The sequence below is a fragment of the Parasteatoda tepidariorum genome, chromosome 1 (assembly GCF_982258835.1).
Source record: "Parasteatoda tepidariorum strain Cologne lab strain chromosome 1, Ptep-v5.0, whole genome shotgun sequence".
Taxonomy (NCBI): Eukaryota; Metazoa; Arthropoda; class Arachnida; order Araneae; family Theridiidae; genus Parasteatoda; species Parasteatoda tepidariorum.
In genome coordinates this window covers 71,095,355-71,116,087 of record NC_141755.1, presented here as the reverse complement: position 1 = coordinate 71,116,087, position 20,733 = coordinate 71,095,355, and the positions used below count along the sequence as shown (strand labels likewise).

The 20,733-nt window shown below is 27.9% G+C and overlaps 1 protein-coding gene across 3 annotated transcripts in view; it reads left to right on the top strand.

Moving 5' to 3' along the window:
* The window catches only part of Sec24CD (COPII coat complex component secretory 24CD), a 32,796-nt gene extending 13,010 nt beyond the window's left edge, over positions 1-19,786 (top strand). For 2 of the 3 annotated variants that reach the window (XM_087166314.1, XM_087166315.1), the window contains exons 9-22: positions 2,335-2,459; positions 2,548-2,626; positions 2,774-2,886; positions 4,488-4,581; positions 6,253-6,369; positions 6,471-6,641; positions 8,333-8,429; positions 9,939-10,223; positions 11,346-11,540; positions 12,863-12,966; positions 13,067-13,160; positions 13,270-13,373; positions 15,299-15,388; positions 19,096-19,786. In XM_087166314.1, the coding sequence (XP_087022440.1) occupies positions 2,335-2,459; positions 2,548-2,626; positions 2,774-2,886; positions 4,488-4,581; positions 6,253-6,369; positions 6,471-6,641; positions 8,333-8,429; positions 9,939-10,223; positions 11,346-11,540; positions 12,863-12,966; positions 13,067-13,160; positions 13,270-13,373; positions 15,299-15,388; positions 19,096-19,236 (1,809 nt within the window). In that variant the 3' untranslated portion in view covers positions 19,237-19,786. Of the gene's footprint in view, positions 1-2,334; positions 2,460-2,547; positions 2,627-2,773; positions 2,887-4,487; positions 4,582-6,252; positions 6,370-6,470; positions 6,642-8,332; positions 8,430-9,938; positions 10,224-11,345; positions 11,541-12,306; positions 12,376-12,862; positions 12,967-13,066; positions 13,161-13,269; positions 13,374-15,298; positions 15,389-19,095 lie in introns of those variants that run through there. The other variant, XM_043049459.3, reaches the window with a different exon arrangement.
* Positions 19,787-20,733: the final 947 nt, after the last annotated feature.

Genomic DNA, 20,733 nt, shown 5'->3' with positions numbered 1-20,733 from the left:
TTTTTTTTAGATTTTTTAATCATCTTTTATGAACTTCTAAATTAGTAAAAAATTTGCATTTATGGGGAAATACATCTACTGAATAAGTTCAAGATTTGTAACTAAAAACGTAAATCTTTGCTGATGTTTGTAAAAATTATTTTTATTATAATGTCAAACATTTATTTTAAAAAAAAGTGTAAAATTTATTGATCAAAAAGGCTGGGGAAACAACTGCAAAAATTTGCTTAGGTGAACTAAAAAAATATATAAATTTTATTTTGTATCCAACCTTGACACGATTCTACAGCATTGGAAAAGACTAAAAAATCACTATTACTTTATCTTTTTCAATACTTTCTATTGTATAAAACTCTTTTTCAATTGTTGCATCTGTTATAACCATTTTGAGTGTTTAACAGTATTCTCTCTATTAAAATACTATTTATATCATCCCTCTTTGACGGAAATTTATATTAATTTCATTTAACATATTCTCGAATAGTTTGAAAATGTGAGTTGAACTATCATTGTCACATTTAACTGCTAGAACCATATTGTCCATAAATGTATTAAATAATGATGCTTCCCAAATCGGAAAAGAGAAGTGAAATAGAGATCACTTTTTCATCCTTAAAATGTTTTCGATCTTTCAAATAATCTCCAGAGGATTTTAAAATTAGCAGAAATTTTAATTTGTCCGAAATACATAAAAATTCTTAGCTGTTCTGGTAATAATTATTGACAATTTATTATCACAATTCTACTTTTTTTTGTTTGTATGCAACAGGGGTGATTGTATTCTGTGTTTTTTGTATCATCCCTCCAAGTCTATAAACTAAGGGCAGGGAATATGATTTTTTGCGGAATTCGTTCATTACGAATTAATCGAAGACCATTAATTCGTGGACTTCCTTAAATCAAAACTTATAATCCAGCAAAATTTTCACCACAATCTAAAATGTAAAGTTTAAGCTCTACAATCTAAAATTTAAATTTTGAAACCTTCGCTAAATTTCGTTTTCACACTTGACTCTTCTGCAATTCTGAAATTTTTTTTGCTTTGTTGGTTTTTCATCATTTTTAATATTTGAAACTATGCCGGAATCCGACAATATTGCAATTCATATTCACATGATTATCAGACATCAATTTTTGTATTGACCAGAATTCTTTACTAGATGGCACTCATTATGTAGGTCAGTGTTACATATTTTAATTGCTTCCAATTCAACAATTGGAAAAGATTGACGTTTTACATTTACTTATACAACAATAAATCAATTAAAAATATATTGTAGGTAAGATGAAAATTAAACAAAAAATTTTTTTTTTCCGAAAGATAATTGAAAAACTTTCTATAAGCTAGCTTTCAGGTTACCTGTTTTCCAAACACTCAGGCATAAGTAATTTAAATATACTTAACCTATGCACATTGAAATATACTTAAGGTAAAACTTCTGCATACTTTTTATGATTTGATATATGCTTTTAATTCTGAGTACTTTAAGTTCACAAAACATTGATCCCCTGGTTAAATTTGTATGGAAATTTCCCCTTTCCTTTCGCTCATTCTCTTTTTGATTAACATAGAAAACTGTTTTTTTTTTCTTTTTTCTTTCTTTCATTCAGAAAGCCACTAGTTGGAAGTTTGGTAATAACCAGCACTAATGTTTAGAGGGTTGGTGTGGTTTTAATGACTTGATTTTTTTGTAAAATGAATCAATGATTTAAGGCAAAACTATTTTTTATTTTGGATAATTTGTAACTGTAATAGTTGTGATACTTCTATAATCTAATTTCATTAATAATGAAGGTCTTAAGAAGAAGAATAATGATAAAGTAATGATAAAGATACATGTAAATTATTATTTGATATTTAAAATAGATTAAAAAACTTAAAGGAATAAAAGACGAAATTTAAGTGACATGAAATTATAACTTTCCACTAGCATGAATAACCATTTTAGTTAGCAATACTAAGGACATTGTTTTTTAATATTATGAAGTATTAATATATTTTATCAGATTTTTTGATTGGTTTGTGTAAAAATAAAGAATAAAAATCTGATTTAAGAAGAAAAAAAGATTTTTTTTCCAATTGATTTTTTTCCACTTGTTAGAAAATTATTTTTGCCAAACCTGCTTCAAAATTGGTGGAAAATGAAGACAACAAATTAATTTTAATATTTTAATATTCATACTATTTTTTTATTTTATTTATAAAGTATTTTATGCTTTATTTTAGTGAAAATATTAATTTTTTGTGTTTGCTAGAATGTTCTATTTGCTTGTAATACTTTTCATCTAAATGATTTCTATGTTACTAAGAATTTTTTTTCTTCTTATTCATAGGATGGAAAACTTCCAAACTGTCCAGCATTTGTCTTTGTCATTGATGTCTCTTATAATAGTGTTAAGAGTGGTATGGTCAAAACATTATGTGGTAATATGAAAAAGATACTTTCGAGATTACCTAGGTATGCCCTTTCATAATATTTGAACTATTTTTCTTTTGAACTATTTTTCTTTTTATAAAATATTTATGTATATTTTTTGTTGTTTTAGAGATTATGGTGCATCAGAATCAAACTTAAGAGTTGGATTTATTACTTACAGCTCAGTTATACATTTCTATAACATAAGTGTAAGTATTACATGAGAGAATAAGCACTTTAATTTTGAATGGATTTAGTGATATGTTTTTATTAAATATGCATTTTTTGGTTTTATATTGTGTGAAAATATTTTTCAGCGATTAAATTAGCTTGATTTTAAAAATTGTTTATTTTAGAGTAATTTAGCACAGCCTCAAATGCTTGTTGTGTCAGATGTTAATGACATGTTTATGCCCTTGCTTGATGGCTTTTTAGTGCAACCTTCTGAATCTGAGCAAGTTATTTCCAGGTTTGGTTGCATTTGTTTTTTCTATTTTGAGAAAGTTCACATATTTTGTATTCAAACTTAATTTTTTTTTGTTTGAGAAAAATTGTATGCAATTCTACTTGTCATAAATTCTACCAAAATATTTTACTAATTTTATTAAAATTAATGTAATAAACATTATCTATATGTACAAGAAATAAATGTGCTTTAAACATATTGTAATTTATAATGGAATAATTCTTTGGCTTATTAAGGCCTTCCTAGACTAATTAACTAAAACTTAGATGTACCCATGTAGAAGCAGCTTTTTTTATTGTATTAAGATTGTTTAGTTTTATATATATTCCTGATTTTTTTTTTTATTAATTCGTGGTTGGTACATACTTTGTTGCTGAAGCGTAAGTTTTTGTTTTATCAATTGATCATCATAAATAATATCCCTGAAAGTGACATTAAATTGTAAACCGATGACTGTAAAACTGACAATCAAGGTAGTGGCATTTATATTGAAACGCCTCACAAAACTTTTACTCTTAGTCAGCGTAACCTAGACTTCTGTTCCGTTTTTAGAAGTGAATTACTGACAGTGGATGCGGGATTTGAAGCCATTTTGAGGGAAAATGATTATGGAAATCTCTGGATTCTGGACTGATAGCCGAAGTTTAGTGGAACATCTTTATAATTGGATCTATATTGGTGATAAGACTAGTATATCTATCCTTCACAAGTTGAAGTGCACCTCACTTCAGCATGATATTCATTTCCAGTGGATCTATTTGGTAACGAGAAGGCAGAATATCTAGCAAAGGACGATTGCTGCCTGCCAACTTCTGCATCTGATGAACTTTCCTACCTAGAACTTTTTTTTCAGATAAAAACTTAAATAGGAGGATTTGGCTGGTGCCTCCCACTCATGATTGGTATAGAGCCGGGACAGTCGTCGATTCTTCCATGCGAGGGAAAAGACAATACTTGCTTTTCACACCTTGCCAGTGGACATCTAAAATGTCTTACTTTTTCTCAGGGTATAAAATCCTACCGTTTTTGCCCAAAATGCCACCAACATCAGGCTTCAGCTGAACATATTTTAAGCTGCTTGGGATTTCTTAGGGAAAAAATTTACACTTCTCTCCCTGTTTCCGACTTTTTACTCGTCATCGGATTTATGGATCTGACGGGGTCAGACCTTTAGAGATAAGTGACAACAACAACATCAATTGATCAGTTAATACAATCAAAATAGTTGTTTCGCCTTCTAGTACAAAGTTATTAAATTTTTTTTTTTCAAAAAGGAAGAAGAAAATTTTTTTTTGAGAACAATGAGATTTGGTTGCAACTAATAACTACTTAATCAGAATTGTGCATAATCGTGAATTGATTGCAAATAATACATTTTTTGCTGATAGTTTAGACCGAAAATTTCATTGTTGACTCTCTCAAAATATCTCATTAATTAGGTAGCAGTGTCCTAACCAAAATCATGACTAAAACAAAAACATAAAGGTTTATTTTCAATGTTTATGCTGTAAAACTTAGATGTTCTGTCTATAAAGAAAAAATTAAAGTCTAAATGTTTGAAAGAAATCTTAGTAAGTAGCTTCAATTTATTATTTTCTTTTCAGCTTATTAGAACAGATACCTGTGATGTTTGCTGAAACAAAAGAAACAGAAACTGTTTTTGGACCTGCTATCCAGGCTGGCCTTGAAGCTTTAAAAGTAAAAAGTCCAAATTATTTAAAATTCTATTGCTCTTTTTTTAATCATTGTTTAAGGAAATTCATATTCTTTCATCTTACTCAAATTACTCCATAGTATTTTATATGTATTAATAGATATCATAATAATAATATTTAATATTAATAAAACTGTAGAGTTCAAAATTAGTGGTTGGTTAACCCAGTGGTCCACAAACTTATTAGCCAAAGAGCCAAATATGAACATTACAACAATTTTTAAAAAAATTGGGAGCCAAATCTGCTTGTTTAGTAAACTTTTATTACACTAAATAAGTAGTACACTAAATAAAACTAAATTTAATACTTAATAAATATTTATTAATGCGAACAATGCCCACTACTTTAGAAAAAGTATGCGCGCTCATGCTTGTGGTACCATTGTATCACACCGGAGTACGCCGTAAACATGCGAACAATTTCAGCCAGTAGCTTGTACATGGTTTGTGCTACCGTTTACGAAAACTAATAAAATTAAACTCGATATTCGTTACGTATTTTTACAACAACATAAAATTTTAAATACCTATCCATCTTTTAACTTAAACAAAAAATTATACATGTTCGGGATTTATAGAAGAATTTTAATTTATCAAAATAAGATATAATTTTTTTCTTACCAAGTTTTTTTTTAAATGAAAATATTATTGCGCCTTCCGTGGATATTTGTGATAGAGCCGCACTTAAGGAGCTAAAGAGCCACATGCAGCTCTGGAGCCGCACTTCGCCGACCACTGGGTTAACCCAAAGCTTCAAAAATATGACCCTGACCACCATAAAACAATTATGTCTTCTGGACTTGCAATTTGTGTGAGAGTTTTTATTTCTACAACTATTTTGAGGTTTTGTTTTATGTGTATAATTCTAAAAGTAATTTTCACTCATTATCGAAGTAAGAGAAAAATTTGTAGTTTATAAATAATAATTAGAGGCATGTTAAGAGACATTCTCTGTGTATACATTTTTTTTTTCAAAAAAAAAAGTAAACTAGAAAAATATTTTTTGATAAACAGCCTAAAAGTTTTTCTATAGCTAAAAAATAAACATTTAAAGGTGTATTTTTTTTGAAAAAGGTATTTATTTAAAAAATAATTTTAAAGTTTACAATCACTTATAAATTTATCAATATACCCTCTCGAAGAAAGTATTTAACCAGTGTCAAGAATAATCCTAACAAGGTATAATCCTATAATAAATAATCCTGTAATAGTAATCAAAATTAAACCTATAAGCACAAATAATTTTTGTATGTAATTATTATTTTAACAGTTAATTAATTTTTCATAAAAATGGAATATGAATAAAAAAGCAGTCTTTTTAAGAGATGGTGGCGTATTTTTACAAAAAGGCAAAGTGGGCGTATTTAGAGGGATCAAAAGGCAGCCAGGGTGGGCCATCCTTCTAATAACGCTTAGAGAGAACACGAATCAGCCATCAGAATTTTTCTACTGAAGGCCAAAACTCATGATGATACCATTATACCATTATACCATTATGTTAGCGATTTAATAAAATTATACTTTTTTATTTGCCTTGCCTAAAGTCAGTACTTTTTTTTTGTTGTGTCTTTTACATAATTTCTGCTTCTTTAGTGTATCAATAGTATTAATATCTTTTTTAACTGATAAATCTAGAATTATATCTTGTTTAACAGGCTGCGGAATGTGCTGGAAAATTATTTGCATTCCATACTTCCTTACCAATAGCTGAAGCTCCTGGTAAGCTGAAAAATAGGGATGACAGAAAATTATTAGGAACTGAGAAAGAAAAGGTATATTTTATTATCCTGCCATATAATGATGGATATTGTTATTATAATGTTTGATGTATATTGTTAATATAATGTTTGATGTATATTCATTTGAATTTCAGACGATTCTTTCCCCTCAATCCCCCTTCTACAATAACTTAGGTCAAGAGTGTGTAAAGGCTGGATGCTCTGTTGATTTATTCCTTTTTAATAATGCTTACGTTGATGTTGCCACTCTGGGTCAAGTGTGCCGACTTACTGGTGGAAACCTATTTAAATATACATATTTCCAGGTTTGTAAACTTTCTTGATGATTAATTTAATCCTTAATATCAGAAATGTGCAACCTATGGTCAAGGTCGAAAGCTGCCCCAAAAACCTTTTAACTTCGCTCCTGTACTGTCTAAAGCATTAATAAAAATATAAAATGAAAAAGTAACAGAAATTTTTTCCGCCATGCTTTATAACAGATCTCTGTGTACTGATCTAATTTGCAGCTTTTCACAACGTACCAGAATCTGATCATTTCGTTCTGAATGATATTTTTATGTAATGGGTTCAAAGTATCCTGTGAAATTCTACTAATCAATTTGTACCAATTAATAAAGAAAAGAAGATTTCACAAGTAAATGAGATAAATGAAATATATATGTAATGCTTTGCTGCCAAGTTACTTTTTTGACCATAATATCGAAAATAGTTAAATTTCAATTTTAGTCTGTCAGATTTTTATTTGCAGTCTTATTTAATTACTCCTTTTGTATAATGATGACACCATTCTAATTTTTTAAATTTTTATGAAGCATTTATTAAGGAAAAGAATAGAGAAATTAAAACTTAACAAATATGCATGGAGCAGAAACTCCTGGAGACAACTTTGCAGATTCATTTTTAAATGACAAGTGCACACTTTTTCCGCACACAGCATATAGTTATTATTTGATGTCATGTAATCCATAATATCTAGACTCTACTGTTAGAATTGGCACTGCAAGAAGTAATCATAAGACCTGATAACGACACATTAAAATCTCAAAATATTTAGTAAATTGAATGGGATTTCGTCTCCATAAAGACATTTTACTGTGCTGTATGGATTCATATTTATATTTATTTTCATATTTATATTTATTATATTACTCTATATTTGTTCTTTTAAATTCTGTGCTGCTGCATAACATGTATAATATGTTATAAGTATGCTAAGTTTTAAATGCAGATGGGAGCATTGTTAAAAATTGTCTCATTGCACTTTAAATTTCATCCATTTAATTGTTTCCTCAGAAATTTTGAACAGAAATGTTTGTCTGCATTTTTCAATTTCTTTTTTAATCTCAAAGAAAATTGTAACCAATAGATTCTGTTCTGGGTTTAAAAGAACTCTTTTAAATATGTTTGTTTTTTAGGGGGACGAAAGCAATTTTGTGATTACCTAAAGAAACTTAAGGAATGAAAAGAATTAGAAGCTATATTTAATAAGAATGTATCGATTTACCTGATAGATTCGATTTCTTACAGATTTTATTCTCAAAACAAAAAAATAAACATTTCTAAGAAGACAGAAATTTTTTTGCACAAAAATAAAAATTCTCTTCTTATTTTTTCATTGTCAGTTGAGTTGTGATATTAATGTTTTTCTAGATCACCAAAATTATCCATCCATTTCATTCTCCACTTTCCCAGGTTATGCAACTTTTATTTTTTTCCCTCTCTGTTATATTTGAGTTAATTACAAGAATATAACTGCCTTAATCAATCAATCAAAAATAAAAAGCAAGAATTCAAATAATGCAATACCAAATGTAAGACATTAATGTAACGAAACATCGCAATGTATTGGAAATATCGCAATGTCAGACTGACAATACAGTGCAGTGTCAAAATCTTAACATCGACCAGGCCTAATACTAATTTTTTTTTTCTTTGTATTTACCAAAACATTGCATGAGTAAATAGTCCTATTTCATCAAAACTTTATGTACAGGCTGATATTGATGGTGAACGATTTATTGAAGATTTGTGCAGAGATGTTGAGAGACCCATTGCCTTTGATGCTGTGTTGAGAGTGAGAACCAGCACTGGTAAATATATATCTTGATGCATTTGATTAAGTAAAATTTTTTTAATAAAATTATTGACTTAATTAGTGAATGAAATTCTATTATGTTTTCTGCATTTAAAATGATTATTTTCTTTTCTTTGTTTGATTAAACCTTTTGATGATTCTGTTTTTCTAATTTGAAATAATCTATTCCTTTTTAATTTAGCCTTATGACTGTTGTATGCATATCACTATTTTTTTTTTTTTTAGTATATGGTCATCCTAATATTTCTCTTGCTATTTAGAAAAGGAAGTTATGTTTCTTCTTAACAAGCATAAATTTTAAAACAAAATGATTAAAACTTCAAATTAGTAGTGTTAAAGAATGAACTAGTTCTTGAAACCTTATTGTGAAAATCTTATTATAACAAATAAAATTTTGTAAAAAAAAAAGGTGCAATCTTGTATAAGAAATTGAAAATTATATAAATTTTTTAAATATTTATTACTGTAAAGTAGTTAGTGCATTAATATATGAGTTAAAAATGAATGTTATTCTTTTGAATTATAAAATGCTTTTAAATTTTTGAACGTAAGTATTTTTATCTCTGATAAATGCAAAAAATAGAAATAAAGAGCATTTCTTAAAATTCATGCACGAGAATTTTTAGCTTTGCCAATAAAATTTTTTAATGGACCGAAACACTAAAGTAATGAGCTTATGATTTGTCATTTAGTGTCTAGTTTTTGTATAATTTTCTATTTATTTATAAAAGTACAAAAATTAGAATTCCTATTCTATAGAGAGTTTCATACCTGCCAAGTCTCTTGTTTACCTGTATATTATCCAATTTCTTCGTATCTGTTGAAGAAATTTTAAAGCAAAAATTTTGCCGATATCGGCTGATGGCAAAAATACTTCTCTTATTCCTCAACAGATGATGCTATTGCCAGTACTGCAGTATGTTGAGTGTTAATAGTTTAAGTAATTATAAATAATGGTTTAAAAAAAATCCTTTTTAGATTAAGATATATATGCATATTTTACTTCACTAAAATGTAAGTGTTTATGTTATTTCCAATTTTGAATTTCTCTTTTTGACTTACATGATTATGCACGATCTATCAATATTTTAGTCGTAGCCTAAAAAATGTTGCAGCAAAATCTCAGCTATTTTATTCCTCTAGTGTTGGCAGGTATGGAGTTTGAAAAGTTTCATTACATTAATTGTTTTAAGTATTCACTTCTTTCAAATCAGTACACTAATGCTGAAAATAATGTAATAAGCCTGAAAAAATAGTTAAAAGACAAACAACAGTTTTGAACTTGTTCTTTCATGTGTCTATTTTCAAATGTATTTTGAATTTTCCTATTAACTTTTTAGGTGTTCTCTCCTATTAATTTTCTAATCCTTGTAATAAATTATTAAATTATAGTACAAATTCTCTCTTTTTTTTTTAACTTTATTTTTTTTCAAAGTATTTAATTTTAGCTGAATTATGTTGATCGAACATAGTGACTAATCTACTCTGACAAATTATTCTTTAGGTGTCCGTCCAACAGATTTCTATGGCAGTTTCTTCATGTCAAACACCACGGACGTAGAACTTGCCTCGATTAGTTGTGATAGCTCCCTTGCTATTGAAATAAAATATGATGATAAGCTTACAGAAGAAGATGGCGTTTGCATACAATGCGCTGTACTTTACACCAGTTGCTCTGGGCAAAGGAGATTAAGAGTACACAATTTAGGCCTAAATACCTGTGCACAGATGGCAGATCTATTTAGAAATTGTGAATTAGATACCATTTTGAATTTCTTCCTCAAAGAAAGTAAGTTATTTTAAGTTGCACTTTTTTTAATTGCAAATATTTAATTATTAAATACATAATACATTGTTTAAAATTATATTTATGTATTATGTTGAAATTATATTTATGTATAAATTTGACAAAAGTACATTGTTTCCCATGATTGCTGAGTTTCAACATGTCTTTTTCCTATATCTTGTACTTTTATTACAAATCAGAATCTATAATAAAAACATTTCAATATAAAAAGTGGGAGCACAAATATGTCATATCTATTTTCTTTCTTCCTTCCTATTTTTTTTTAATGCATTTTTTTTTTTTGGATTTATAACAGGTTCTTTATGGTGACATATTTCTGTTTTAATCTTTCTCAAAATGAGTTTTTACTGTATTTCAATAAATAGAGTTAAAAAATTAATAACACAGGTTACCTATCATACTTGATATCTATTAGTTTTAAATTTTCTGAAGGTTTTCTGCTAAGCACTCTGAAATTTTTTTTTCTAAATAATTTTATTTCCTTAAGTTTAAAATTAGAAAACTTATCAATTAAAACCTTATTAAATCTTAAGTTTTTAAGAAAGACAATTAATTAATGCATTTATAATGTGTTAAGATGTGTTAGTAAGATTAATGTGTTTATTACATTTTGTATTTCATTTGATGTGTTTGCATACTAAATTTTATGCCCTATTAATCAATGTGTTTGTCTTTGGACTTGTGTATCTTAATTTATGTGTTTACTTATTGTTTAAGCAAAGACTACAGTGGTTGAGTTCTTAGTATATCTGACTTCAGTAAACTGAGATTTGACCTGAGTGGCTATGTTATCAAGCAATTTGATTGGTTGACTCATTGAAGTTGATAGAGGAGTAGAAATTTTTCAGCTCAGCTATACTCAAACAATACACCTATTTGGAATAAAATCTCTAAGCTTAAAATGTTATGGCAAAATCAGAGATCTGTACCATTAGACAATTTTTGGTTTTAACCTCTATTTATTTATTTTAATTTTTTTTCTTCACATGAGTGATTGAAAAGTTTTAGACTATTTCGTTTCTGAATCTAATTAATTTTAAGTAATGGCCTTAAAGACTTTGTTGAATGCAGTTTTAACATCTGAGGATTTCCTCTCGTTGTTAGGTGTTCAAAAAATCACTGAAGAAGCTCCTAAACAAATAAAAGACTATCTGATCACCCGAGCTGCTCAAATATTAGCTTGCTATAGGAAAAATTGTGCTCAAGCATCATCGGCGGGACAGCTCATTCTTCCAGAATGTATGAAACTACTTCCTCTCTATATCAATTGTTTAATCAAGTGTGATGCCTTATCGGGTGGTGAGTATTCCATATAATATTAATAGAAGTAAGATATAATAGTCATATTTAAGATACTTTTACATAAAAAAAAAAGCTCTTAGTAAAGATTATTAAGTATGGCCTAGAAAATTTTATGCCAGAGTTGGCCAGGACCATTAAACAAATGTCCCTTTGGATGGTAGAAATCAGTTCAGTGAGCCTTCTTGTTACTTTTATATGATTGACGAGTGTCCTGTTTTTCTTACATTTGTAAGTTTATTTGCGTGAGTCGTCTGGCTACCTGAATAGAAGAGTCATCCCCCTCGGCAAAAGATCTAAGTTATGATTGCAGATTGCATGTCTTCAATTCATTCTCAGAATTGTTTCCTAAACCATCGCCAATATCCCATTGTGCAGCTAATGCGACGAAAATAAAGTACATGCCTACCCATAAATTTTACTTCCATTTTTCATTTCAATTACTTCTAAAAAAATTTATATTAGACTTAAACCTATAGTTTGATAGTGACATTATCTGATATTTTCGACTTTTCGTTTGCAATTTAAAAGACTGACGTGAACTGCTTTGGACACATGTAATAGTTATAGCAAAGTTGAGTCCAATGAGAGAAACCTCCTGAAAATTTTAAAATGTATAAATTTTAGCATTTTTTACGCATTGTAAGCTTCCAGAAATTGCATTAAAATAATTTCTTAAACTGTTTAGTGCGGAGCAAATTAAAGAACTTATTTTATAAATTTTTTGTTTATAGTTAAATGTCCATACCTTTAATTTTTAATGTAGGACAAGAAATGACTACCGATGATCGAAGTTTCATTATGCTTACTGCATTGTGAACTGCTTTGGACACATGTAATAGTTATAGCAAAGTTGAGTCCAATGAGAGAAACCTCCTGAAAATTTTAAAATGTATAAATTTTAGCATTTTTTACGCATTGTAAGCTTCCAGAAATTGCATTAAAATAATTTCTTAAACTGTTTAGTGCGGAGCAAATTAAAGAACTTATTTTATAAATTTTTTGTTTATAGTTAAATGTCCATACCTTTAATTTTTAATGTAGGACAAGAAATGACTACCGATGATCGAAGTTTCATTATGCTTACTGCATTGTGAACTGCTTTGGACACATGTAATAGTTATAGCAAAGTTGAGTCCAATGAGAGAAACCTCCTGAAAATTTTAAAATGTATAAATTTTAGCATTTTTTACGCATTGTAAGCTTCCAGAAATTGCATTAAAATAATTTCTTAAACTGTTTAGTGCGGAGCAAATTAAAGAACTTATTTTATAAATTTTTTGTTTATAGTTAAATGTCCATACCTTTAATTTTTAATGTAGGACAAGAAATGACTACCGATGATCGAAGTTTCATTATGCTTACTGCATTGAGTATGGATGTTGAGTCTTCGGCTGCTTACTTATATCCTAGGCTTATACCTTTGGTAATTATCTTTTCTCTATAGAACTGTCTTCCTCAATTTTAATAAAGAAATATTCTTTCTCTTTTTTTTTAAAACAACGTACATTATTTTTTGTTTGCAGCATGAAATGCAACCAAATCCTGAGCAATGTGAACTTCCAGTTAGTGTTAGATGCTCTTTAGAAAGGTTAAAAGATCATGGTATCTATTTATTAGGTAAGATGCCTTAAACAAATAAGATTGAAAAATGTTCTTTATTTTTACTGATTTAAAATTATCTGTGTTGTACAGTTACTTTATTTTTTATTTGACATTTCTGTTATAGAAAATGGCTTGAATTTGTTCATATGGATTGGAATGAATGCAGACTCTACGTGGATTCAAAACATATTTGGAAAACCTTCTGTTGCTCATATAGATGTGGAAAAAGTGAGCATCTCCATTAAAATGAATTTATTTAAATGAGCACATTGCATAACAGAGTTGGCCAAAAATGTAATCAATTGCATTTTTCGATTACAGTAATCAATTACTTGTAATCATGATTACAAGGTAACATAATTTTGATTACAGCTGTAATCGTGATTACAACAAACACTTACAGTAATCAATTACTTATAATCGTGATTACAACTTTGATTACATAGTCGATTACAGTAATAAATTACTTGTAATCGTGATTACAATAATTGATCACAGTAATCAATTACTTGTAATCTTCATTACAATTCAACAAAATTTTGATTACAACTGTAATTATGATTCCAAGTAATCACAAAAAAACAAGTACGAATAATTATGATTACAAGTAATCAAAATATATGATTACATGAAATCATATATTATGATTCATGTAATCGTGATTACATGTAATCATATATTATGATTACTTGTAATCATGATTACAAGTAATTAATTACAGTAATTGGTTATGTAATCACGATTACAGTTGGAATCAAAATTAAGAATGTTTTTAATCATGCGTGTAGCATCAGTCCTTAAAATATTTACATAATTTTAACTAAAACTCCAAATTCAATAATTTACATGGGATCTACCACCCTGTGTTTGCTATCATATACCAATCTCCGAAAATTTAAGTTACATATTTTGTTATATGCCTATAAATTAATTATCTGCATGAGAAAAATATTAATTATACATTTGTAACAAAAGAAATAATGAAAAAATGTATAAATATGACAACCGAAGCTGACGTCTTCAGGGGTTACGAGATCCGGAAGCCATAAAAGCAAAACCTTTTCTATCGAGAGAGCCCGACAAATTTCTAAATTGCTCTCTCTGTACCCCAAAGGTTTTGCCAAAGTCCAGGAAGAGAATACAATACAAAATACATAAAGCAAATACAAAAGTATAAGATACAGAAATTATCAGCAGTATAAAATACAGACGTATGTTTTTATACTTCTGTATTTGCTTTATGTTATTTATATTGTATCAAAAGTATAAGATACAGAAATTATCAGCAGTATAAAATACAGAAAATAAAATACAAAGCAAATACAAAAGTATTTTTTCTTACTTCTGTATTTGCTTTATGTATTTTATATTGTATTCTCTTCCTAGACTTTGGCCAAACCATTAGGGTACAGAGAGAGCAATTTAGACATTTGTCGTGCTTTCTCGATAGAAAAGGTTTTGCTTTTATGGCTTCCGGAGCTGGTACCCTCTGAAGATGTCAGCTTTGGTTGTCATATTTATACATTCTTTTCATTGTTTATTTTGTTTCAATTCCTTATGGATTCTCAGCTGCTTAGTGCGTTTTTCCACTGGAAGTATTATTTTTAATTGCTTTAATTATTTTGAATTCTTTTCTTAATATATTATACATTTGTAACTTATTCATATTACTTTCAAACCGAGTCTGAACAATCCCTCCCTTTTTATAATGTTGACCCTCAACACTATTTTACAGTTTTTAATTTTATGGTTGCAGTTTTTGATTCTATTTTGTAGTTTTTTATGGTCTGCCTTAAAATGGCTGTGCATCTCTGGATGTTTGTTTTAAATAGAGAGGAAAAAATGTTTTATTTAGTTACATTGTGACACAATAATTAAACTTCTTTCATTGAGTTATTTTTGTGTAAATTACTACTTACATTTTGAGATATAATTCTTTTTATGTAATTAAATCATTGTTGCCTATGAGAAGAAATAAATCAGTACAATTTCTAAGGTTCTGTTAGTCTTTTATTTATATTGATAATCTATGTTATAGTATTAAGAATTTCTACAATGAAAATTAATTTGTTCTAAATAGAATTTTAGATTTACAAGACAGGTTTCTGTATTTTAATATTTTTCAATGATTTTTTTTAAAACTTAATTTTTAGCCCTGTCTTCTACCATTGAATAATCCTATTTCTCAGTGCGTTGACATGGTAATAAAGCAGATTCAAAGTGAAAGACATAGGCAAATGAAAGTAAGTAGTTCTTTTTTTATACAGTTTTTATTAATATTTTCTCTGAAGTTTTATAACTATTTTTCATAAAAAAATATTTTTTTGCATTACTTAAATTTTTGTGATTGCTGCCAAGCTGTTACTGTTTTAAAATAGGTCCTTTAAAATTTTTTTTTTTCTCTAAACAACCTTTCTTTAATCAGGGTTCCCTCGGCCTTGAAAAGTACTTGAATTTCATTTTGATTTTCAAGGGCCCCTAGAAGTACTTGAAAATTATATTAAGTCCTTGAAAAATTTGAAATGACCTTGAAAAGTATCGAAAACAGACCTATTTCCGGCATTTCTGTGCTTAAATTTTTGACGCACGTAAGTGTGAGAGAATGACTTTCCCGTCTTTCAGATGATGACATGTACTGTTTGATTTTAGGATTTTATGTATGTTTGGCTGATTTTAGGAATTTTAAATATTGGGAAGTGCGCCAGATTCTGACAAAATCTCGATTCTTATTCAGGCGATTTTAATATCAATCATCGATCTTCGTATTAGACTGATTCAAAAGTTATGTGTTGCAATTCGTTTTCGCATGATTCAACAATCCTACTCGCAATTCCCATTAAAGCAATTTAAAAATCTAATATTGCGATTTGTACTTAAGTGTTTTTAACCCCAATATCGCGATTAGTTTTTCCGCGAGTTTAAAATCCAATGTCGCTATTCGTATTCACACAATTTGCAATATCAAACCTCGATGTTGTAATATCAAACATCGATTTTCGTATTTATACGAGATTTGAAAACTACTCGTTGCAATTCGTATTCACAAGACCATGTCAAGTGCATATCATCGATGCTACTGAAAAAAAGTTAATTCAAGTATGAGTGGTTAATTAAAACAGTCAACATGACCAAAATTGTTAGTAAAAATCTATCAGAAGGTATTGAAGGGAAAGTTGGCAACTGTTTCAATTTAAAATGGTTGACCGGTAATAAATTTAAAATGATAATTAAGCCGCAACATCCAATAATTGATTAATTTTCTTAAATAGAAAAGTGGTCAAAATTTCAAAATTATATTTAGGAACAATTTAAATTTCACTGTCTAAATGCTTCTGCCACTTTAAATATTAAATAAAAATCTCCCAGCAGAGTTGTTTTTAAATATCCAATTGATATCACAGTATTATATAGAACAGTAGTTTCCAACTGGCGGCCCGCGGGCCACATCCGGCCCGTGAAGCTTTTTTTTTGTGGCCCGCAAACTAAAATATATTAATTGTCATTTTTTGCAGACAATTTTAGTAAAAAATCTGTATGGGTTTAAAATACTTTTGTCGTTAATAAAAACCTAATTTCTTCGTTTCTGTGAAATTTAACATACCAACGGTGCAAAGAAATTTATTTCTCAGGTTTTGCATCCAAGAAAATATTTATTCAAATACAAAAATGATCGTGTATGCTGCTCTTTTTTATTTCATTTTTTGTATTTTGTGAATATAATTTAGCATGTGTGTATCAGAAATTTTCTCGAAGAAATTCTCCGATTTAACTTTTTGGAACCACTCATTTTGGAGGAAAATATTTACACACACATTTGTAAATTTAAAATGTAAATATCTATTTTCTGGTGGTTGCAGCAGACAAACCTCAATTTTCTCATTGAACATTTTGTGTGCTACTATGTCAGTTTTAATACCAACCTTTTTAAAGTTTTATATCTTGACAATTAGATATCTGTTGCACATTAATTGTTTAATACATAGGTGAACATTAAAGTTATTGTAGCCCGAATTTTTTAATATGCAATTAAATATTTTTACAAATCTACTTCTCATTTTAATTTGTAATTCAATACTTTTATTTTGTACAACTTGGTAAAAATCTGACAGTAATATTTAATGTTCCTTCAAACAAAAAAAAGAGTCCTACATGAAATTTTGATAAAGTTGCGGCCCGCCATTCGATTTTGGTTTTTAATTGTGGCCCCCAGCCTCATGTAAGTTGGAAACCCCTGATATAGAACATTCCCCCCCACCCCGTCCTCTGCCCGAATCTTTGCTTATTCAGAGGTTGTATACCTAGCTTAAAATAGGCCTTATGCAAAATTCAAATCTGCCGTTTTTATGCATCATGAATTTTATTCTAATCACCCTTGCTTTTTTTATACTTAGATCACTTTCCGAAATCAAGAGAGAGCAATGGAAGTCTTAATTTAAATTTTCAGTACTGCTGTTATCGTCTAACATTTATCGTCAACTAACTATTATCGTCAAAACATTTTAGTTTAAAATGTTAAATTTTAGTCTATCTTTTACTAAAATTTAAGTCCTTGAGAATTTTATAATAAGTCTTAAAAAGTCCTTGAAAAGAACTTGAATTTTATTTTTAAAGTAGAGCATGAACCCTGTTAATTTACCTAGCTCTATTTCAAGTTACTGCAAAATAAACATTTTCCTGAAAATTTTTTCAAAACTACTCCAACATAATCAAGAAGAAGCATTTTTAGCTATAACCCACCAGAAATCTCCTGCAGTGTTAAAATTTCAACTTTGTTTTCCTTTTACAGTTGTTTGGGCTGCATTTAAAACAAAATAAAAACTTGTCACTGATAATGATGGTCAAAAATTGTTTTAAAAAGTTCTGGTCAAAAATGGCTCAAAAACACCAAACACATCACCTGCATTATTCAATCTTATATTTTGGTTACTGAAGCATTAAATCCTAACATATAAGCTATAAATATTAACTTATTTATAGCTTTTTTAATGGTTTTAGTTATATGCCAACTACAATAAATGTGTCACCCATAACATTTCTATATTATCACATCCTTATTATTCTAGATTGTTATCATTGGATTCTAGATTCTATTAGACATTTAAAAATTTTATTTCAAAAATTGGTTAATTGTTCAATATAATGGATACTTTAGTTTAGAGGAAAATATATCATACTGGTAGAATTCCCAAAAATTTTACTAATAAAAATATTGTATTATTTTTACACTAAAAATTTTTTTTTTTCAGTTTTCCTTAAATTTAGTTTTGTTATATTAAATTATTTTCATTATATTTCTATAAAGAAATCTGTTGTAATTTATTTTTAAATTTGCTGAACTTTTAAAAATCCACCCTTTATTGAATACGTGGTATAATTTTTTAATTTCATATTACAAATATTTAAATAATATTTTTTTATTATAATTTAAATTCTGATGAAGTTAATTACAAAAACAGATTGCCAATATTTTGCAATGCAAAAATTTTTTTTAATAATATTTTTTTTAAAAATAATTTTTATAACAAATTAAAAAATTTGTATGAATATTTTTATAAAAATAATTTTTATATAGTGAAAATGTTTCAAATTACTTCATGAACATGATTCAATTATTAAATATTGAATAATAAATTATCAATTACAGAAATAAATCTCTAATAATTTCTGTTTTATCCACAGGTGAAATATTGAAATGTTTATAATTATTTAACAATTAACATATCATATTTATGATTTTCTTTATTGTATTATTATATATATATATTGCATGAACAAATTCGTGAAATATTTCATTGTAAAATGAAGTATGCTCATAAATGGAATTGACTAATATTTCTAACAAGTTTAATGGGATAAATAACCTTATTTTTATGTCCCAGAGTTTTGGGAAACCCTGGCAGGAAGAAATGAAAAACAAATTGTTAATCAATATTTTTCTCTTATTTTTCAGCTATTTATAGTTCGACAAGGTGATAGACTGGAATTATTATTCAGGCAACACCTAGTTGAAGATAGAACCACAGACGGAAGTGTATCTTACGTAGATTTCTTGTGTCATCTTCATAAAGAGATAAGAACATTGCTTTCCTGAAGGGTGTCACCATTTGAGGAGTGACTCCATTATGTCACTCTTTAATTGAAGAAATTTGGATACAAAGGACAAAAACAACTGATTTCTGTAGTTCACGGAACTGGACATTATTAGAAAGAAAGAAAAAAAAAACACATCAAATTTATATTTTTATGAATTCTTTATTAGGTACACACAGTATACAAGAAGCGCTTGTTCTTTGATTAAAAGAAAATTTAAGTGTCTTTTACCAATTTTGAGCGACATTTTTAAAAAAAATGCTTTTCCAGTGTTTCTTAAAATTAATTTCAAATGAAATTTGAAAAGAAATTATTGAATAAGTAACTGTAGTTATTATTTTATGCTGTTGTTTTAAAGCATTGTAAAAAAATAGTAGATATTTATTCAAATTTTGGTTGTAATATACAGTTTAATTAGTAGTTTATATACTATAATCCCAATTACTATGAATAAATTATATATAAATAACAGTTGATTTGTTTATTTGGATTTGCTTATTGTTGTTTATACTAAAAATTATGTTATTAAATAAAATTATACTATTTCTTAACTTTTGTTATGTTTTCCAATTATTTCAGTTGAAATATGATAGTCTTCCCATTGTTTTAGATATGCTAGACACTAATGCCTGAAACATTCTATAATATAAAAAAAAACTTATTTCTAAAATGGAAAGGAGGAGTAGAAAAATTGACTCTTAAGTTATTTTAAGATTTGCCACATGAGTATTTTATTCTAAAAAATATATTAAATATATCTAAAAAAAAACTTTTTTTCCGCAAGAATGTTTGTTTAAGGTGCAACTTTTAATTAATTGGTATAAAATAATAAAAGAGCCTCATAATTTTATTGCAAATTAATTAAAAGTGCTTGTAGTAGAGGGGGCAAATATAATCCCACATTTTTTAAATGCACTGTTATTTACGCTAAATTCTGCGATTTGGTCCATCTTAAAAATTAGTACTTTTTTTTTAAATTATCATATTTCAGGTAGAATAAATTATAAGACTTTTTAAATGGCAATCACATTTTCCAAATAATGCAATGTAACAGTCTTACAAATAGTTACAAATATCACAGTCAAAAGTGACACTTAGGTTGTTTAAAGTGAACTTGGTAGCACTGCTATAACATCTGAAATGTGAATCCATACATCTTTGTAGTTGTATTTGAATGTTTTCAATCCACCAGACTGTGTTAACAAAAACATCTCCTCTATTTTTCCTTACACTTTAATACTTGCAAAATTACCAAGAGAGCTACAGCAACAGAGGAAGAACCTGGAATTTCTGTAGATTCACTCATAGTGGTATTTTTAAAGTTAAATTCTTTAGTGATGGATGCAAAAGAAATAAGGTATTTTTTAGAACTCTTACGCAATGAATTTGTCATATTTTTTATACTTAACATATTTTCTTCAAATGCAGCAACATCCTTTTCAATATCCTCTTGGACAATGGATTTTGCACTTTCAGCATCATTTGGTAAGCAGGGATG